Source organism: Onychostoma macrolepis, chromosome 06, assembly GCF_012432095.1.
Source record: "Onychostoma macrolepis isolate SWU-2019 chromosome 06, ASM1243209v1, whole genome shotgun sequence".
Taxonomy (NCBI): domain Eukaryota; kingdom Metazoa; phylum Chordata; class Actinopteri; order Cypriniformes; family Cyprinidae; genus Onychostoma; species Onychostoma macrolepis.
The window spans coordinates 29,884,366-29,904,529 of record NC_081160.1 but is presented as its reverse complement, the minus strand read 5'-3'; the positions used below and the strand labels follow the sequence as shown (position 1 = coordinate 29,904,529).

At 35.9% G+C, this 20,164-nt stretch overlaps 1 protein-coding gene across 1 annotated transcript in view; it reads right to left on the bottom strand.

Moving 5' to 3' along the window:
• uba7 (ubiquitin-like modifier activating enzyme 7) overlaps window positions 1–20,164 on the bottom strand; it is a 37,333-nt gene that overhangs the window by 9,473 nt on the left and 7,696 nt on the right. Inside the window, exons 17-22 of the mRNA XM_058777913.1 lie at window positions 19,847–20,042; window positions 17,835–17,909; window positions 16,907–17,105; window positions 16,713–16,804; window positions 13,042–13,134; window positions 12,548–12,739 (exon numbers count right to left, since the gene is read on the bottom strand). Of these exons, the coding sequence (XP_058633896.1) occupies window positions 12,548–12,739; window positions 13,042–13,134; window positions 16,713–16,804; window positions 16,907–17,105; window positions 17,835–17,909; window positions 19,847–20,042 (847 nt within the window). The remainder of the gene's footprint in view (window positions 1–12,547; window positions 12,740–13,041; window positions 13,135–16,712; window positions 16,805–16,906; window positions 17,106–17,834; window positions 17,910–19,846; window positions 20,043–20,164) is intronic.

Sequence of the window (20,164 nt, the reverse complement as noted above, 5' to 3'; positions counted from 1 at the left end):
CAGCCAAAACACAGCTGAAAAACATATTACGAGCACTAGAGATTGAGACCTGGCTGGAATCCTTTCATTGTTTTTTTTCTAAGTTAAAGGTGAAAAAATATTATGCATGGTCTATGTTGTATAAATGCTTTTGTCTGCTAAAAGCTATACTGACTTGCATTAACGACAAAAGGAGAAAATGTGTGCATGCAAAATTGCAGGGGCATATTTATATATAAAAGTTTGGGGTGAGTAAGACTTTTGGCTATGAAACAAATTAAAACTTTTATTCAGCAAGGATGCATTAAATCAATCTAAATAGTCATTAAAGACAATCATATAGTGTTGCAAAAGATATTTAAAATAAATGCTGTTCTTTTACATTTCTATTTATCAAATAATCCTAAAAATGTATCATAGTTTCTTCAAAAATATTAAGCAGCAAGCCTGTAGAAAGCCTTATAAGCCTCAGAATGATTTCTGAAGGATCATGTGACACTGTAGACTGGAGTAATGATGCTGAAAATTCAACTTTACCATCAAAGAAAAAAAAAAAAAAATAGAAAACTGTTATTTTAAAATGTAATAATATATCACAATATTACTGTTTTTAGTGCATATATAGTGCATTTTAATCAAACAAATGAAGGCTTGGTGAACATAAGAGACAAAAAAACAAAAAAAACCCCAAAAATGCAACTGACCCCAAACTTTTGAACGTTATTGCATGCTGTGTTGCATCCGCATTTATACTAAACATCAATGCAAAAAAGTGTGTAAAAATCTAGAGTAAATCAATGCTTTTTGTTTAAACATTAAGTTAGGTACATTTGCTCAACTGTTTTTGGTTGGTTCAATTCTCTTTCATCAACAAAAACAAGACTGATCGCTTCACTGAAGTAGCTTCAGAAAAAGTGAGACAGCTGAAAGTGTGTCTGTCGTTAGGAAATGATTATTGATCTGTCTTACAGGAGCCCCCTGGGGAGAAAAACTGAGGGACAGATGGCCGTCACCAAAAATCTTCTGAAGGACCTTTCTTGATGTTTGACCACAAGAAGAAACAAGATGTCAGAGTGATGCATTTTAACACAAACAATGGCCTCAAAAAGGCACTTAAGTCACACTTAAAAATGTATGAACATCATTGCACTGGATCACAAAATATAAAAGCAACTGCATTTATGTTCAAGAAAGGTGCCATAAGCTCAGTTTTCAAGCAAAGTATTTTATAAAAACTTTTATACATCCGATATGTCACCAAACACTAGTCAATTGAAAGACATTGAGCAAAAAAATCAAGAAAAGTAAAGTTAGGTGGCAAAAGCCAGAATGTCATGTAATACAATGACATTTAGACATTTTTAAATACTTTTTGGGCCACTGTATACAGAAAATCAGATACCACAGCCTTCCAGGCTGAATATCTCCCTTTAATCTCCTTAAACTCATGCATATCCCCTTCTGGAACAGAGCGGGGTAACAAAGGATGGAGAGGGGTGACAGCATGGCAGGCAGTCTCCAGAGGGTTTGACACTTACACTCCAACTATAGCCCTTACTACAAAAGGCCCATTGACGTGTTAAAGAGCAAACAGAAGTCTGGCTCATTGTCCTGCCAATGAGGCGCTCCCCACCTGACTGACGGCTCGTGCCAGAAGGAGTCAGTCAATAGAGTTTGTTTCTTACAAATGGTGCATTTTGTTTAAGTGTCCCTTTGACTGACATACACACACACACACACACACACACACACACACATCACATCACAGCAGCGTTAAATAAAGCCCATGTAGGCCTGTGCTGAAAGGGTATAATTCTCCTTGGTGTAATCACTGGTCCCATAAATTCAGAAGCCTAATCACTATTGTCACATAAGTACAAGACAACACGCTTTGAGTTCAGGGTGCTTTTACAATTTTTCCTTGTTCAACTTACCAGTGCAATGAATACATCTGAATAGCCTGCTGATTGTGATCAATGATTGTTTCTTTGTACATCAATATCATTGATTGGCTTCTATTAGCCAGTCCAGGGGTCAGGGTGTCATCGTGTTATTATGTAATGTGATAGGATTGTACTAGACTGGTCACACATGGGCACAACAAAGGCATCTGGAATCACAGATGCGTGAATAAATAGTGTTTCCTTTCGAAAAAAAAAAAATATTTCCAGTGTTGGTAATATCAGGATATTTTAATATTTCACAAAAAGCAGCAAAACGTATTGCTGGTATTCTTGGAAATACCATGGAATATATTTAAAAAATTTCTGAGTGAAAATTGTTTCTACACCATTTGTTTCAGTGCACACTGTAAATAATTATTTTTCAAAGTTGTAAATAAAACAAAGATTATTGGAGTATTTTACAAGAAAATATTATTACGGCCTTTCTACTTTAAAACGTCACATTTTGTTACGTGACATTTCTTTGAAACGGTTTGTGAAATTTACTAGTAATTTCTGAATGAAAGTTATTTTCAGTGTACTATTTAAATTACCATGATACATTTTACTATAATAACCTTGTTTTATTAAAATCATATACAAACAAACAATACTTGATTTTGATTGGTCAGTTGCGGAATTCTGAGCTCAAATATTTTTGTATAACAACCGCTGAACAGTACAACCATATTAGTTCAAACATATAAAGTCTAAAACTGTGACAAAAGTGCAGATGAAAAATGTAAGAGTATTATGGGAACAGAAGGGAAAAACTCATGATGCATACCTACGTGATTGGTCTAAATGGCACAGAGGCCATAATTACACAAAATGGTGCTAATGTTTGCCCACAACTGATATGGCTGAGAGAAAGCCGAGGATGGTGAGGAGGCAGGAAATGAAGCAGTGAGTCTGGTGAGGCCTGGAGGTGTCTGGACTCATGTGGACGGCTCAAGGGTCAGCAGTGATGTTTTCATGCCCAAGGCTAATAGAATGACGTTTGTATATCAAGATTAGACAATAAAAATCCAGCTGCCATGCATTTTTGTTTCGGGAAGACTTCTGCAATGTTTGCAGAGCAGATGCTAACATTAACAAAGAGTACCACGGTATTACCACGAGTGGAATAGAAAGGTCAATGAAATACAACCCCGATCAAAACATTTGCTTGTTTACATGGATTCCTGACCTATTAGTGTAACTGACACACATATTTTGAGATAAACTATAAGCAGGAACATCAGTAACAGCACAGAGACTAACCATTGAGTTATGTTTCCCTCTTTCACAAGTTACAGTTCTGCTTTCCATGCTATTGATGTATTGTTTATGAAGAGACTCTGTTTAAATGCGTACATAGACAGTAAACGACACTTCCCATGTTCCGAAATTAAAATGATGTGATCTTTCCAGCTGTACATATGCATGGGTAGAGAACTAGGGCTGAATAACAGACGAAGCATCACATGGTTTATTCCATTTGTGAGAGAGAGCAGTTGCCATGAATACATACAGTATCTATGCGAGTTGGCAGTCAGTTCGAGTGCCATTAAAACACAGCTCTCAACAACATGTGAAACATGCTTTCTGGATAGATGATTTTCATAGAAAATAGAAATAAGTAATCATAGAAATAAGTAAATAAATAAATCTAATATTCAGAGTCTGTTACCACTAAACAGACTGGGTACTTTCCCCTCATAAGACATTACAACCACGTTATACTGATAACATAATGATTCATCAGTGCATATACAGAAAAAGTATTTGACTTCAAGTCAATAAAGTGTTCCATATGTTTCTTGGGATCTCCAAAGCATATCATTTGGACAAGGATTTTGCATCAGATTTATGATCAATAAAAATGGACTGTCCAGAGCATTCCAAAGAATTCCAGTTATCTGATGGAATTACAGTGGATTTGCACGGCAAGGAAACACTCTCCATTTCCTCAACTGATTTCTTTGCAAGATAATGTCTTTCCATTTATGGCCAGGGCATTCATCTAGATGTGACTGTGCCAAATCTGTTCCAAGACACCACCACCGGTGCTTACGGGTTGTTTATATGCATTAATACGTCTTAAATGCATTTCCAGTGATCACTAATGGTCAATTATTATGCATAACATGACAGTCATTTGCTTTAGTGAAAAAAAATTGCTTTGGACAAATGGAGTCACAAAAAAGTCACAAATGGAGTACTAAGGCTCTGATAAGGTCAGATTTACCCTCTTGGGTACCCTCTTTTTGCACGCTGTGCAGCCGTGCTGCAGCAACAGAGCACTCAGTAGCTTGAGATATTTGGCCTGTAGGAATGAAAGTATAATCTTGAGTACTACAGAATCTGTCATTATAAAGCATGCCAAACCAATCAAAGATGGTTTGTTATTTGCACAAATCTTGAAAGAAAAAAGCCAACCAACCAACTGCTCACAGTCTTTTAATCATTGTGCAAGTATAGGCAGATTCACATTTCATGTAGTGAGCAGCACTTTTGAAACGCCATATATTTCATTGCAGTCTGAGCACATCACAAGCTAAAGAGACCTTATCTGGTGAGAAGTGTGATACTGAACTCAGTTCTGGTGTTTTCACAGACCAGCCCTGCTAATTAAGCATACTGTGGCTTTTACGGTCTATCTTGGATTCTTGGGGGACATGTTTGCATGGAAAGCATCTTAATTGAATAAGTGTTTTCATGTGCCTGTTTTATGGCCAAATTCCTCTATGTTCAGCAAATGGCATTGCATTGCTGCATTGATGAGCATCATAGACACAAACACAAATGCCAGCAGACTAAACAGCTTGTTTACTTTCTTCTCATAAGGCATTATCACCAAATTCTACTGATGACACTACAACCATCCTGCCCTGCAACAAAACAGTCTGGATTTTGAAACTCTAATTAAATCTGTTGATTTAACAGACAAATAAACATAATTTGGGGATGTTGTGTACACATTCCCTGTTTACTTTCTTAACACACATTCCTGGCCTTATTGTGCATTATTTATTTGTGTATGTCCTTCTAAAGAAATATTTCTCTTTAAGTCAACAAAGTGTAACATATATTGATTGGAATCTGTAAAACATGCAACTGGACAAGGATTATGCATCAATTTCATGATTAATCTATTGCTCTACTATTCTCTCAGCATTTTCCATCAGGTACACACATGGTTTCTTAGTCTAAGATTAGCTAATCCAAACCAGAACTTTCCCATCGAATTTAAAGACTGATTCCAGAGGCACTGCTGCACATGGAGGGAGAATTATGGGAAAGCTCGTCTTTCCTACACTCAACACTGTGGGTAATGAAAATAACATGGCCTGTGGTCTGATTGATCCCGACTACCAACGAAAAATCATTGCTGGGAGAAAAAGTTCAGAGTCAAGACTATTGGGATCACTGGTGATGGGCATATTTCTGGTGCACTTTGCAGCTTATTCTTGTCAAGAACCGTTCACTTAGAAGGAGACCATCTGCAAGACATTTGACTGCCTAACCTAAGTGAAATAGCTGATACCACAATAATAGCCTGAAATAATAACTGCTATCCATCTATCCAACTATCCTTCCATTTCTTAGCACCAGGAATAGTTCATAAGATTGAACCCTCTTGGTGTGGTCTTATGATGGCAAGCCATGACACAATGCACGACTCTGCTATATGTGCCGTATGAAGAACGGCTTAATGATTTCACCATGCAGACATATGGAAAGTATGCAATACGCTGCTCAAAGCAATTACTTTAGATGGCCACACGCAATTTTTGGCGAACATTCTGGTGCATGTCTATGAAAAATTACCATTTTGTTTGAATGAAAACCAGAGGGATTTCTGTGCTCACTCAACCATACAATTGTAATAAAAAAAGTTTTGAAGATCAGAGAAGAAGAAAGACTCGAGGGTAAAGCAGTTAAAGATTAAAGCTAGAAAACTGATGGCGATACTTTTAACAACTTTAATTATGACTCATTTTAAGTAGGAGAGTGCTAGAGGTGTAAATTCAACAATTCGTCAATAGATGTATTGTTGAGCAACAGATGAATGTGTTTTCAGGCCTGAGTAATCATTACACACAGATTTACACATCCAAAAAAATCAGTATCGAGACTTTCATAGAGTTACTGTAATCAAACCTCATTTGCTCATAAGAAAGACTGCATTTATTTAATCAAAAATACAGTAAAATCAGTCAAATATTATAACAAGTAATTTATTCATGTGATGCAAAGTTGAATTTTCAGCATCATTACACCAGTCTTCAGTGTTACACGATCCTTTAGAAATCATTCAAATATGCTGGTTTGCTGCTCAAGAAACATTTCTTACTATCAATGTTGCAAACAGTTGTGCTGATTCATATTTTTGTAAAAAACACTTTTTAAATAAATTTTTGATGAATAGAAAGTTCAAAAGAACATCTTTTATTTGAAATAGACAAATGAAAAGTCTCAATTTTATTCAATATCACTCCAAAAGAACTGCAGTACACATTATGGGAAGCATTAACAAGTCTATTTCATGCTCAGTTCTTATCTTTAAATTGTGCATGACCTCAAATTTAGCAATACATTAAACATGTGCATCATCCTCCTCAACACTTCATCAAGATGCCATCATGTAAAGTGGTTAGGATGTTGTGTTTGTGTATCGTTAACAAGGCAAAGCTTTAACTAAAACCAAATGCTTGCTGATGAAGGTATACACAGCTCAGCTCTATTGTCAGTGCTGATTATGCAAGTGAGTGCACTCTACAGTAAACACAGAAGGAAAAAGAATGAATGAATGAATATGTAAAGATTCGATGTTTTGAAACTCCATCATAAAAGGAACGCTTGAGAACAAAGAAGTGAGAAGAAGGTTTGGGATTGAGCAGATGGGCTTTGAGACCTCCATTTCTCCCCCACAGCCTCCTTCTTTCTTACTTGGTCCCTCTCTAAGAAGCTGTGAATGATTAAAGGAATAAAAAGGCAGCCGCAATGGAGCTCAAGAAAATCTGGTTCTAATAGAGGAGTTTCCTGCGATGGCAGGAAATAGCTGTCATTTCTGCAAGGTTCAATTTCTGCCTCCTCACTCTTTTCCTCCATCATTCTCTCTCTTTCCAGCCAGTCGTAATTCATAAATGGCCAAATAAGGTGGCACACATGTCATATCCAAATAAATGCTCTCACCTCGTAGATTACGGTATGATCTCAACTCTCAATTTTGGACCAGCAGACACAACTAATCCATTATGTAAGTTCAATAGAAAAAGTCCACAAAAATATTAAGCAGGACAACGATTTTCAACGTTAATAATAATAAGAAAGATTTCTTGAGAAGCAAATCAGCATATTAAGAGTGATTTCTGAAGGAGCATGTGACACTGAAGACTGGAGCAATGATGCTGAAAATTCAGCTTTGCATCACAGGAATAAATTCTATTTTGAAATACACTCAAACTGTTTGTTTTTCTTCTTCTTTTAAAAAACATTAAAAAAAAAATATTTGTGACTCCAAACTTTTGAAATGTAGTGATATGGTACTGAATCCCCATAAGTCATGAACTGCATAAGATGACTTAACCGGACAAAAATGTATTAACTGTGGCTATAAAGAGAGAGAAAGGCTTGAATTATAATTATAGAAAGCGTTACAAGCACTGCCAGATGTTTGCTTCACCGCAGAGGACCCTGACATTAACGCCTACAGGTGAAAAGCCAAGCTGCCAGAAATGGTTTTATTAACAGAAGCATGTCCAAACATGAAGGTCCATTTTCTTTAAATTATAAGTACCGATTAACCCTGTAAAGACTGACAACTTTACAGCCCTTTATTCCCTGTCAAAACATTTATATTGTAAACAGTCATGCATATGGATGCATCCAGGACAACATCAAAAGATGGTACAAAACATCATATTTAAAAAGATCTGAAGTGACATCCATACAAAACCCACAAAAAATTGAACCTTGAAGTTCCAGTAATCAAGCAAAAAGCGATTGTGACAGACAAAAAGGTGCTCAGGTAGTGGAGGCAAAGATCTTCAGAGGAACCAGACTCACAAGTGATCGATGGGGACACAAGCACGCCAGCAGCCCGTGATGATGACCAGCATCAAAAAGCAAACACATGCTGGTCTTTTCTGCAGGGTTACGGCAGACAGAGTCTCATAAAACTCCTCGAGAGGCTGCTAATAAGGGCCTGAAGCTGCCACAGCAAAAACCCCAGCAGGCAGAGCACTAGGGTCTCACTTCAGATAAAGGCACGTTTTCTCATTGTAACGCTGCACTACAGTAGAATGCTGCATGCTGGGAAACAAAAACAGTTTAAATGGAAAGAAAAATGGAAAGCTCCCATTTTGACTGCTGCTCAGATTTATAAAAGACATAATTTCTATAGTCCTAAAACAAGGTCTTCAACACTAAACCAAGGCATTCTCAGTCATGACACAAGCATTGATAAACGAGTTCTCTGAAACTCGTCTTGAGAGTGTAAAAATAGTGGAGGCTTTTAAAAAGGATGTCCTTGGTAGAAAACAGGAAGCTACAAGCATATCCGTCTTTCCTCAGACTAGATTTCTGATGACAGTTTCACAAGTGTATCTTTTTTATATATATAGAAGAAACCTCTTAGTCTGTGATCTGTCAGATTTCCAAAATTCTGTTTTTATTCTTGCGACCATGTGACTTAAAAGTTAATTTTAGCAAGCAATTGACTGTTATGCATTACCAAATCAGTCAAATCTGTCTCTCCTTTGTGTTTCTTTTTCTAAATCCATGAAATGTTCCAATTGGACGCTGCGTGGCTGGAAAGGAGATGAATAGATATTTCCACAGCTCAATTTAATACAATGACAGCAGACGAAGCTCCATATGGTGACTACCGTATCACCTCCACAGCCTAAACAAAGGTTTAAAAAATGGAAATTAATCGACTCAATGATTTGTTTTCCGCCATGTGACTGCATTCAAACAGTATCAGTATCACAAAATAAAACGTGTTCAAGCTCAACTTTAACTAGTCCCATGTGTGGAAACTTTTCCGCACATCCTGTACTTGGAAAAGACTAGTGAACACTGTGCCAGTCATATGAAAAAGGTATGCAAACAAAACAAAAGGGATGGAAACAGTGAAAGGAGAGATAAAGGAGGGGAAAAGCTGAAAGTTTAAACTTTCTTAAACCTTTCTACACAGTAATCCTGAAATGTTTTAAAACACTTAAGCCACACTTAAACATTAAGAAACTTTGCACACTTTAAGCAAAATATAGATACCGTTCAAAAGATTGGGGTGAGTTTTGAGAGCAAGGATGCTAAAATATGCCAGTAAAGACATTCCTAGTCTGATTTCTGCTTCAAATAAATGCTGTTCATTTGAACTTTCTATATCATGGTTTCCACAAAGATATGAAGCAGCACAACTGTTTTCGACATTGATAATAATAAGAAATGTTTCTTATAGTCATAGAAAATAGTTATTTAAAATTGCAAAAATATTTTACAATATTAGTCTCTACTGTGTTTTTAATACAATAAATGCATCCTTTGTCAATATAGGAGACTTCTTTCAAAAACTTGTTTGCACAGCTGTGCATCACATACAGATGTTTGTTAGAATTTCAATGGTAAATCAATTGATATATTGTTCAAAATGCATACAGAAATATTTTGAGACTTTGTTGAAGCTAGTGGAACATGTTGACATGTTTATGTGATGAACCACACCTGTGGTTCCTCTGCAAGGACACCTGTGTGAACTTGAGGAGAACTGACTTCTCACATCCACTAAAATTCAGGAAAATTATTAAAAGGCATTGAGCAGACATAATGACGTTAGAAAAAACTTGTCCAGTTATTTAATTCTATGACATTCTTACATTTGTGTGGCTTTGGTGTCTAAATATTTCTTAGGGCCAATGAATGTTCTTGTAACCCAAACAGTGTGTGTGTGTGTGTGTGTGTGTGTGCGTTGAGTATTTTGAGAAAGGAGCAGTCTGGACACTCCAGAAAATGGTCACATCACACAAGAAACATGAGCTTGTGTGTTTCAAAGCCCAGCTCACCGCCTGTCCCCTTGGGTGAGAATTACCCTCAACTCTGACCCGGCACATGTTGGTAGAAACAACACTCCCCCCATGTTTGGACGCCCATGTCTGGGGTTTGCATTACGTCATCCGTGAGGTCTATCTGCACAAATCTTGGACCATTCAGTTGTTTCAGTAGTCTCTAGCTATAAACTCAAAGCACACCAGCTTAAACTTAAACTCCAGGGGCCTCATTTATAAAGCGTGCGTACGCTCAGATTTGATCTTAGAGTGTGCATACGCTTAAATCCATGCCAGCGCTCATATTTATAAAGACGGTCTTTGACGTGGAAAAGTGCTTAGCGTCATGTCAGGGTCAGAGCAGATGTACACACTTTTTATTGTCGGAGTATTACAGGTTTTTTAAAATGTAAGCTGTTCTTGCAGGTCGCTGTTCTAAATTATGATGATTGGTAATATTTTATATGTTAATGATATTAGTTAGGAGTCGTTTACAAGGCAGAGAGCTGAAACCATTCAATTGCGCGCAAATTGAAGATCATTTGCGATTCATAGATTTCACATCTGAAAGAGACGCGTACGCGCGTTTTCTGTTCGTACGTTCATTCTATGAATCAAACGTACGCATATTTGAGAAATGATCGTAAAATCAAATTTAGGATGGTTTCTGCGCAACATTTTATAAATGAGGCCCCAGATTTTGCATGCACTTCTTTTGAGAGTTTGCAGCTTTATTCACACACGTGTCCGTCTGAATACTCAGTTGTCTAAATTTGAATGCATTCCCTTTGAAAGTGGAAGTCCCCTAAACTGAGCAAATGCACCAGGTTGGCAGGTGAGGGTCTGCGGGGGTGAGTGTACAGTTACTAAGTGGTTTAAGCCCCCGAGGATGAAAATAATTTCACTAAAGCCTGTAGTGATCCAGACCCAGACAGAAGACTGATGCTGTAGCCTTTCACCCCAACCATCACTCCCTACTCATCACCCCCGGCCCTCATAACAGAACTCAACCACTCTAAAAATCACCTTCACATTCCGCATAATATACTGTAAAAATGATTTTACTCTAACAAACAACCTATTAGTCTTCCATAAGTGTCTTAAATAAATTGTTTGAATAAACAAAGACCATAAGCATTGATGATTTTTTATGAAGTTGTAAATAAAACAAAGATTACTGGAGAACATTTTACAAAACTGTCTTTCTACTAATATTTTTTTTATGTTTAATTCCGTGCAAATTCTTTGTAATTAATTGTGAAATTTACTAGAAATTTCTGAAAGAACTGTTTTTACATCACATTTTTAACACCAATTTTTCAGAGTACATGTGAAAAGATGTTATAATAAAATAGATAAAATAGATAAATCTGATAATATGATTAAATTGATTGAGATCTAAATATTAAATTCATATTTATTGTTTTGCATAGTTTTTATATTATAATGTAATAAATATTAAATCTGTATTTTCATTTAATATTTTATTAGCTTTATAACTATTATTATCATTACTATTGCTGTTGTTGCTAAAATAAATATATGAAGAGTTCATTTGCAAAAACAGATAACTCCAATTGCTTTCCAATTAATCTCAATCAAATTGCAGTTGGGTTATTTTGACTAGGTTAAAAATAACTTCAAAAAACAGCTAACTAACACAAAAAAACACAATAAAAACATGATTTTTGAAAATTTGTAAAAATGGAGTTATCTGTTTTTGCAAATAAACTCGTCATATGTAGCTAATAAAATAAAAATATATAATAATATAAATTAATATAATTTTGCTGTTTTATAAATACAATTAAGCTACTTGAAAGCATGCAATACTGTGATTTTACTATAGTTACTAGATTTTGGCCAATCCACTTTGCATTGTGACTAACAGCCCTCTTTAATCATGGTAAAATTACTGTATTGGAGTCACAGATTACTGCTTGAATACATTATGTTAGAAAAAAGGGCCAATGCAGACCTACAGTCAATAAATACATACAAGCATAATTATATGTTGTATTCAACAGCTAAGATCTCCTTATGCTAAATGCACATAGAATAAAAGCTAATGAATTAGAGAGAAAAAGGCCTACACACTCATTCAGACAACATCATATGTGACCCTGGACCACAAAACCAGTCTTAAGTCGCTGGGGTATATTTGTAGCAATAGCCAAAAATACACTGTATGGGTCAAAATTATAGATTTTCCTTTTAGGCCAAAAATCATTAGTATATTAAGTAAAGTAAATCATATTCCACGAAGATATTTTGTAAACTTACTACTGTAAATATATCAAAACATTGTTTTTGATTAGTGATATGCATTGCTAAGAATTCATTTGGACAACTTTAAAGGCGATTTTCTCAATATTTTGATTTTTTTGCACCCTCAGACTCCAGATGTTCAAATAGCGGTATCTCGGCCAAATATTGTCCTTTCCATACATCATACATCAATTGAAAGCTTATTTATTCAGATTTCAGATGATGTATAAATCTCAATTTCTAAAAATTGACACTTAAGACTGGTTTTGTGGTCCAGGTTCACATATTAGATGGTGATAGGTGAGTAGCTTCATCACTTACTGTGAATGTCGGGGCCACACAAGGCTGTGAGAACACAAAGTATTGGGTTGCCAGGTTTATATATGCGTTGCGGTAGGATGTGATTTTCTGGTGACCCTGGACAAGCTTATAGAGCTCCAAACACATCAGCCCGGCGATCGCAGCTGTGGTTGTGGCGATTGCTGGAATGATGCGGCCAGCAATTAACTTGCTCTGCAGATGAGAAAAGAGATATTATTTACATAAATATGCACATCAGTACACACTGTACACTGTTTGTGAATTACAAATGCATGCTCTTGGGTGCAAATGGAATAGTGCAAGTAAAAAAATAGCATCTGGAATGGAACTCTATGGTCTAGTGCTGTATAATCAAACGGTCTTTCCTCAGGGTGTACTGTATATGTACAGGAACTGAGGACACAAACCCCCGGAGGGGATTGTTGATCACTTTAGAGCTTGTCTCACAAACAAAAGCACAGCAGAGTTGTTTGAAAAAGACAATAGTCATTCACTTTGTGGCGGTCGGCTGTTGGTATATCGTAGTTCTCTGCCCTCAGGTTGGATGCTGCGACTATGTAGTCCATGTGGAAATTACTGTCATCATCCTGGAACACAAGAATAAAAAAGAACATTTGGTAATGTACAAACAACTGCATTATTACAAGCACTGACACATAAGGAAGGGTTAGCACAGAATATTCTTTCATTAAATCCTGATTGTCTATGAATACATGCATTAGACTCACATCATTGGCCACTGTACTTTTTATTATGCATTTTTTTAATGCTTAGAAAACATTTGTCTTAATTTTGTCTTAAAAAGTCTTAATATCATATGCCATTTTGCTTAATGTACATTGTGAATTTACTTAATATTTATTATACATTAATTTAATATTTAATAGTATTTTAGGATGTTTAGATATGTTTAGTGGAAAACCAGACAAAATACAGATTAAAAAAATAAATTTTTGTGCATTAAAAGAACAGTCTGAAACAAGCTACATCATTTATTGTTGTCCTTTACTTCTTTTCAACTACGGAAAACACCTTTTGATCGTCCATCAGCAGATCTAACAACCATCTGTTCGTTCAGTACCATAGGGCAAATACAATGGGGAAAAAAAGACCTGTTGTGTCCGAGGTGCGATGCTGATTGCTATCTTTAGTCTTGTATAAAAAACAAGAAGAATTTAAAAACAGGAACAAAATGTAGCCACAGGTATGTTTGCGCACTTTGGTACAACAGGTACTACTAGACAAAGATGTCATACCACGTCATATTTAAACTTTGATAGTTTCCTATTTTATTTGAATGAAACCGCAACCGCTTCACATTCAACTAGTTTGCAAATCATATCCTTATAAACTTATTGATCTTTTCTAAGAAATGGCCATTAAGTACCAAATAGGCCATTAAGCACAATCGCAACTCAAGAAGTTTGGTGTGATATTAGATCTTGCAGGAATGCTAGGATACCCTGGTTTTGAGGTTTAGGCACTCTTCTTACACCCCAGGCACCGCAGCACTACAAAGACTGTCAAGTATTGGGTGTGTTGGGGGCAACTGCGGGGGTGTTTGAGTGTAGGATATAATTTGGCAACCTGATGCCACCAGAATCTCCCAAACGCACATTCCACTGGAAAAACAAAACATCTGATCTGGCAAAGAATGCGTCATCGCTTAAAGTGCACACACACATTTGCACACGCATACGGACATATGATACACACATTGGGGCCCAAAAGTCTCAGACCACTACAGAAATATTCATTTTTCTAATTTAATAGAATTCTTACATTAAAAATGTATCTTATCAGCCTAAAAAATATGAATTTATAATGTTTGAACTGTTTCTCTTTCCTTTATGATGGATGCACTTAATGGTGTTCTCCAGCATCATTTGCGATGTTCCAACAAGCATCTTGTGCCAGGGTTATTATTGTTAACTAAAACTAAAACCATTAAAAATATATACATTTTTGTATATTCATATTTGAATCTTGTTCATATAGACAAACGTTATTTGAAAAAGCTTGTTTTATTTCAGTGTTTCCGAGGCATTTTCAGTTGGTTTGACTAAAGTCAAATAAGAAAATAAGAAATTAAAATAGATGAAAACTATGTAACAAAAATACAACAAAATTACTAAAATTAACTCAAATTAGTGGAAACAACTAATTCAAACACTAAAATCTTTAATAGTATATTAATGATACTAAAATAGCACTGTTTTGAGCTTCAATGTAAGCAAAAAATATTTTAAATATTTATTCTTCATCATAACTATTCTTTGTTTTAAAATTGTCCAAATCTTAAATCTTCGTTCATTTTCAGGTTTAAATAAAAGAAAATCCCAGATTTTCCATGCGGTTCCAGACTTGTGGACCCTGCAGTTCATTTATATACAGAAACCTTTGCCTAACTGTTGCCATATGAAAGATCCCAGAATGCTTTCATCTTCAGGGAAAACAAGACTAAAGACAGAAGCAACCAGAGAAAGAGAAATGGAGAAATGATAGTCCAGGTCAAACTTAAAGACTGAAGAGATTGTGAAAATCAAAGACAGATACATGCAGAGAAACACACAGACTGAGACTAATCCTCTTCCTAACTGAAAACACAACTGAGATGTCGTTCGGAGACTGCTGCCCATTCAGTCTCCATGCATGTGTGTGGAAGCCCATGTGTCATGCAGTCACGACAAACGACAAAGCAATCACTGACTAAACCAGCGTGCATCCAAAGTTTTTCATGAGACCCGTCTGTGCGTTGGATGCTCTCTTTCTGAGAAGCATGTCACAGCGGTGAGGTTCTGTGAAGATCTGTCTCAACAGAAAGGATTCTGTTTTCTCTTGTCTGTAATGGATGGAGTTGGTTAAGGGTCGATGAAAACTGCAGTCGGGGTTGGCTGTTTTAAGGCCAATTTTGTGGTTGAATGAGACCTCCTACCTGAGAGTGGACGCCAACATGTCTGACAGGCTCATTGCACATACCAAATGTGTGTATTTACAGGGGATGCCAAAGTTAACACTAACTTTTCAGACCAATTTTATGTTTACAGCTGCTAAAGGAATGATTGATGCAAAAATGCACCAGTTTACTTGTTTGCTTAAAATAAGTAAAATTATCTGCCAGTGGGGTAAGTGAAATACTCTTGTTTTAAGAATATTTTACTTACCCCACTGGCAGATAATTTGACTTGTTTTAAGCAAAATGCACTTAATTTACCCCCCCCGCTCCCAAAATATCTAATTTTTAGATATTTTTGGCTAGAAACAAGACAAAAATACTAAGTAAAATAAGCCATTTTTTGCAGTGTGAAAATCATACCCGTTTCATCCTCAAGTCCCTCCAAACCTATATTGTTTTCTTTAGTAAGTGTAAAGTCAAACTAAAGATGTTTTGTAGAATGTCTAGGTTGCTTTTTGTTCTATAAAATGCAATTTAATGGGCAAAATATCAAAAACACCATTAATGTTGCTCCGCGGTGAATGGGTGCTGTCAAAATGAGAGTTGAAACAGCTGATAAAAGCATCACAAGTAATCACGTCACACTCCAGTCCATCAATTAGCATCTTGTGAAGTGAAAATCTGCCTGTTTGCAAACACAAATGCAGCAAAGATGTTTTCAACCTCTATCCATAATATTGCTTTCTCCATCAGGAGATACAAATCCCACAAGAGAGAAAGATCAAGCGAAAAATGTCCAAAAGCGGTTCCAAGCGAAAACATTTCAAATCAGTTCTAAACAAATATGTTGTTGGATTTTGATGTAAGAGGACAACAGGGGATGGATTTTTTCACTGGAGGAATCGCTATTATGGATTATGGATGGATTTTTACTTCACAAGATATTAATTGATGGACAGGAGTCGTGTGGATTACCTGTGGCGTATTGTGATGTTTTTATCAGCTGTTTGGACTCTCATTCTGACGGCACCCATTCACTGCAGAGGATCCATTGGTGAGCAAGTGATGAAATGCTACATTTTTTTTTCCAAATCTGTTCTGATAAAGAAACAAACTCATCTAAAATGTATCTTGGATGGCCTGAGGGTGAGTACATTTTGGGTTATTTTTGGATCAACTATTTCTTTAATACAAATGATGGCATCACAAAACAATATGTATTGCGAAAATGCTATACAAATAAAACGTGACTTGACAAACACATGGTACCTTCTCAAACTCCTGTGGATGCATCCGGAAGCTTTGGTCCTTCGGCGGGAGTTTGGACAGCTTCTCCTTTAACATCTCCAGCTTGACTTTGTCTAAGAGATGCAGTGAGGAATATCAGCAGAGATATTTGATGTTTAACATTCTTTACAGACTTAATTTTATTATGTATATTCATATTAAGCATAAAATTTCACCTTCTTCTTTTTTCTCCTCATTTTCCTCTTTCAGCTCCTGGTCGGTCACTGCTATCTTTACACTAGATTTAGGGGTGAACTCGGGCACTTTTACTCCCTGCAGAATGCTCTGAATATCGGCAAGATTTCTGGAACCTGTAATCCCATAGATCTTCCCGTATAAATTGGCCGCTGCCACAATGAAGTCCATATGGGTGGTCTATAAAACAAAAGAAAACAGGAATAATTTTTAACCAAAATATTTCTATTGTAGCTGGCAGAACAAAGGCAGACCTGTGAGTTTGTGTTTGATTTTGAGCAGAAGTGTGGAAAAACTTGCCATGGATCACAAACACACATACAGAGAAACAGAGCTCCAGTGGTTAACAGGAAATGATGAAAGGAAAATGTGTAGCGCATTCAAAAAACATCACTTCCCAAAATGGGCTAACCTTTGAAACCACAGGATTCAAACAGACTCTTATGAGTTAAAAGGAATTCCTTTAGGGGAACACAAATCTGCTGATAACATTTGTAAAGAATCAAGACAATGGAGACAATGGGCCATAAAGTAGAATAATGGTTATAGATGGAATCATTTGTATATCAAGAGATATCTAATTAAAATATTTAGGTGTTTTTTTTTCTTTTTTCTTTTTTTCAGTTTATACGTGTGTCTGAAAGGGTTTCTTTGAAAAGCATGACTTGTTTGCTAATGTGGCACTGTGTGTTTACCAGTGTGAGTGTGTCTGTGAGAGAAGTCGGGGGTTTAAGATGTTTTCACCTTGCTTCGTTTATCACAGGTGATCACTGATATCAGATACTATCTTATTCACACCAGGAGAGAAACTGTGAGTCATCAAAACTCAGACAATGCTGTCTGCAGGGGATGATGGGAGATCCCAAGGCCTGTGTGGGGGGTATTATGTGGGGGTATACTAAAACTTACATTGTTGGTGTCAAAGGTCAAAGGATGTGGACATCTCTTTGCACCCATCCAGAATGGAAGTCCAGAGCTTGTTACCTAGTGAGGACCAGAGTGAGAAGGAGGAGAAAAAAGGGTTAAAAAATAATTTTCTTTTAATCTTTGTAATATAATATTTATTTTATTGTTTATTTTATATGTAAATTATACATATTACATGTTTATGTAGGATCAATTATGGGTTTTTTTCAATTTATTTTTTTACATTTTTTAAAATTATATTTTTTAAATTGTACTTATTATTGGATGTTTGTCCTTTTTAAAATGCTTTAATACTGTTTTAAGATACAAATTAATTGTTAAAGATGCTATATAGTTTTGCTGTTATTTAATTTATTGCATGTGCACATAGTCTCAATTACATTTTAAGTATATACGCTTTGTATATTATTGTTTTATTAATAATTTGTTATATACATTTATTATTTTATTTACTTTTAATATAATAATTATTATTATAGGGTTTTCTATTTTTAAATTCAAAATATTATTGTTATTGTTATTATTGTTATAATTAAGTTTGTTACAGTTTATTTTAAAATATAAAAATATTGTTAAAGACGCTATATAGTTAGCTCCAGTAAGCAAGAATGAAAGATGTCTACATGTGTTGTGGGCCAAATGGAAGCCCTGCAGCCACTTGTCACATGCTGATGTGAAGTGGACGTGATTGGTCACCATAAAGCCCATGTCTCCAAACCTTTTGCTCAGACAGACAGAATAATGAGTTTATCATGTTTGTGTGTTCAATATAATTAGTCTTAGGTGCTGTTAAAAAGAGCAAAGACAGACCCAAAGATCAGTAACACAAAGCTTATTCCACTGGTTTAACAGAAAGAATTGTGTGTTCATCTCTACAACCATCTTTCTGCACACCAGGAAAAACGTCCAACTGATAATGAGAAACTGTTATGTCAAGCTCAACCAAACCTCAGGGGAACTGCATGATTTATTCTTTTTCAGTACATTCATGCAAAATGGATCATGCACAAACCCTCACTGAACTGTGGTCTACATTCCCATTTCAAATCTGCAACTTCTGGTTTTGCAATGGTTATATCTGGACATGCAAGATAAAGGACATCAGAGTTTCAAAACTCTGTCTTCTTGTCCGTATCACCCCTCCTCTGGACGCAGGTTTATCTCAGCGTGCAGGCACTGATGCTATGGATTAGACATCTCTCCACATCCGTACTGTTGCATAATCATAGACGCACAGACTCCCCGTAAAAAAGATCAATCGTACTCTGTCAGTAAGACTAAATTAGAATCTCATATTTAGAAAGAAAATATTGCACCATGCTGCCATTCTCATGATGAAGACTTTTGTTAATTTATATCATTTAATTTAAACTTTATCATGCCATTTAAACCTTTAGTGACCTCTCTCTATGGTTCAGGGCCCACTGTTGTTATAGACAACAGTGCCACCTGCTGGTGCAAAGTGAAACTAACTCAATCAACCCCTCAAAAATGCATTGTTTGACAAATTATTAAAAGACTAGTAGGCCTTTAAGTAATCATATAGCAGGTCCTATTATTATCCATTATCCAAAGCATTGTACAGTTTTTGAGTGACTCTCGTGAAAACTGTCAAAACATATATGGGTCTAATTTCAAACTCAAACAAAACAAAGCAAAGCAAAGCAAAACAAAACAAAACAAAACAAAACAAAACAAAACAAAACAAAACAAGAATTTGCTCAAAGATAGGAATTTATTGCCCCCTTTTTTGTCATAAAAAGCTGTAATTAAAAAAAAAAAATCTATTATATATATATACTATAACTCAATTATAATAAAAATTATGTCACAATGGATAAATCACAATGGTTCTTAAAATAGGTTTTATTAAAAAATAAAAATCCTTTTGATTTTGGGACATGATCTAGACATGCTTTCATGAAATTTACCCTATTACAGTGACAATTCCCCCTAGGTTGCATAACTGGTGTGTACACTGTACTCTGTGTTACCTGGTCAGGGGGAAAGCAGTGTAGCAGTTGTCTAATGTGATTGCTGTAGAGCGTTTCCCACTGTCTGCGGGCCCAGCTGACACAGTTAGCCCAGTTCTGAGGCCATTCCTCACCCAGACTCCTATAGACACCCTCCAGTATTTCCACAGCCTCCACATCCCCACGGGCGACTGTGCGATCAACAAATGTTGGGTCACTGCAGAGATGGAGAAAAGAGGTAGCGCTATCAGAATATGAGTAGTTTTTATTATTTAAATTGTTTAGGCTAAGCTTGATATGGCACCAAAATGATCATTAACCAAATCTAAAACCATTAAA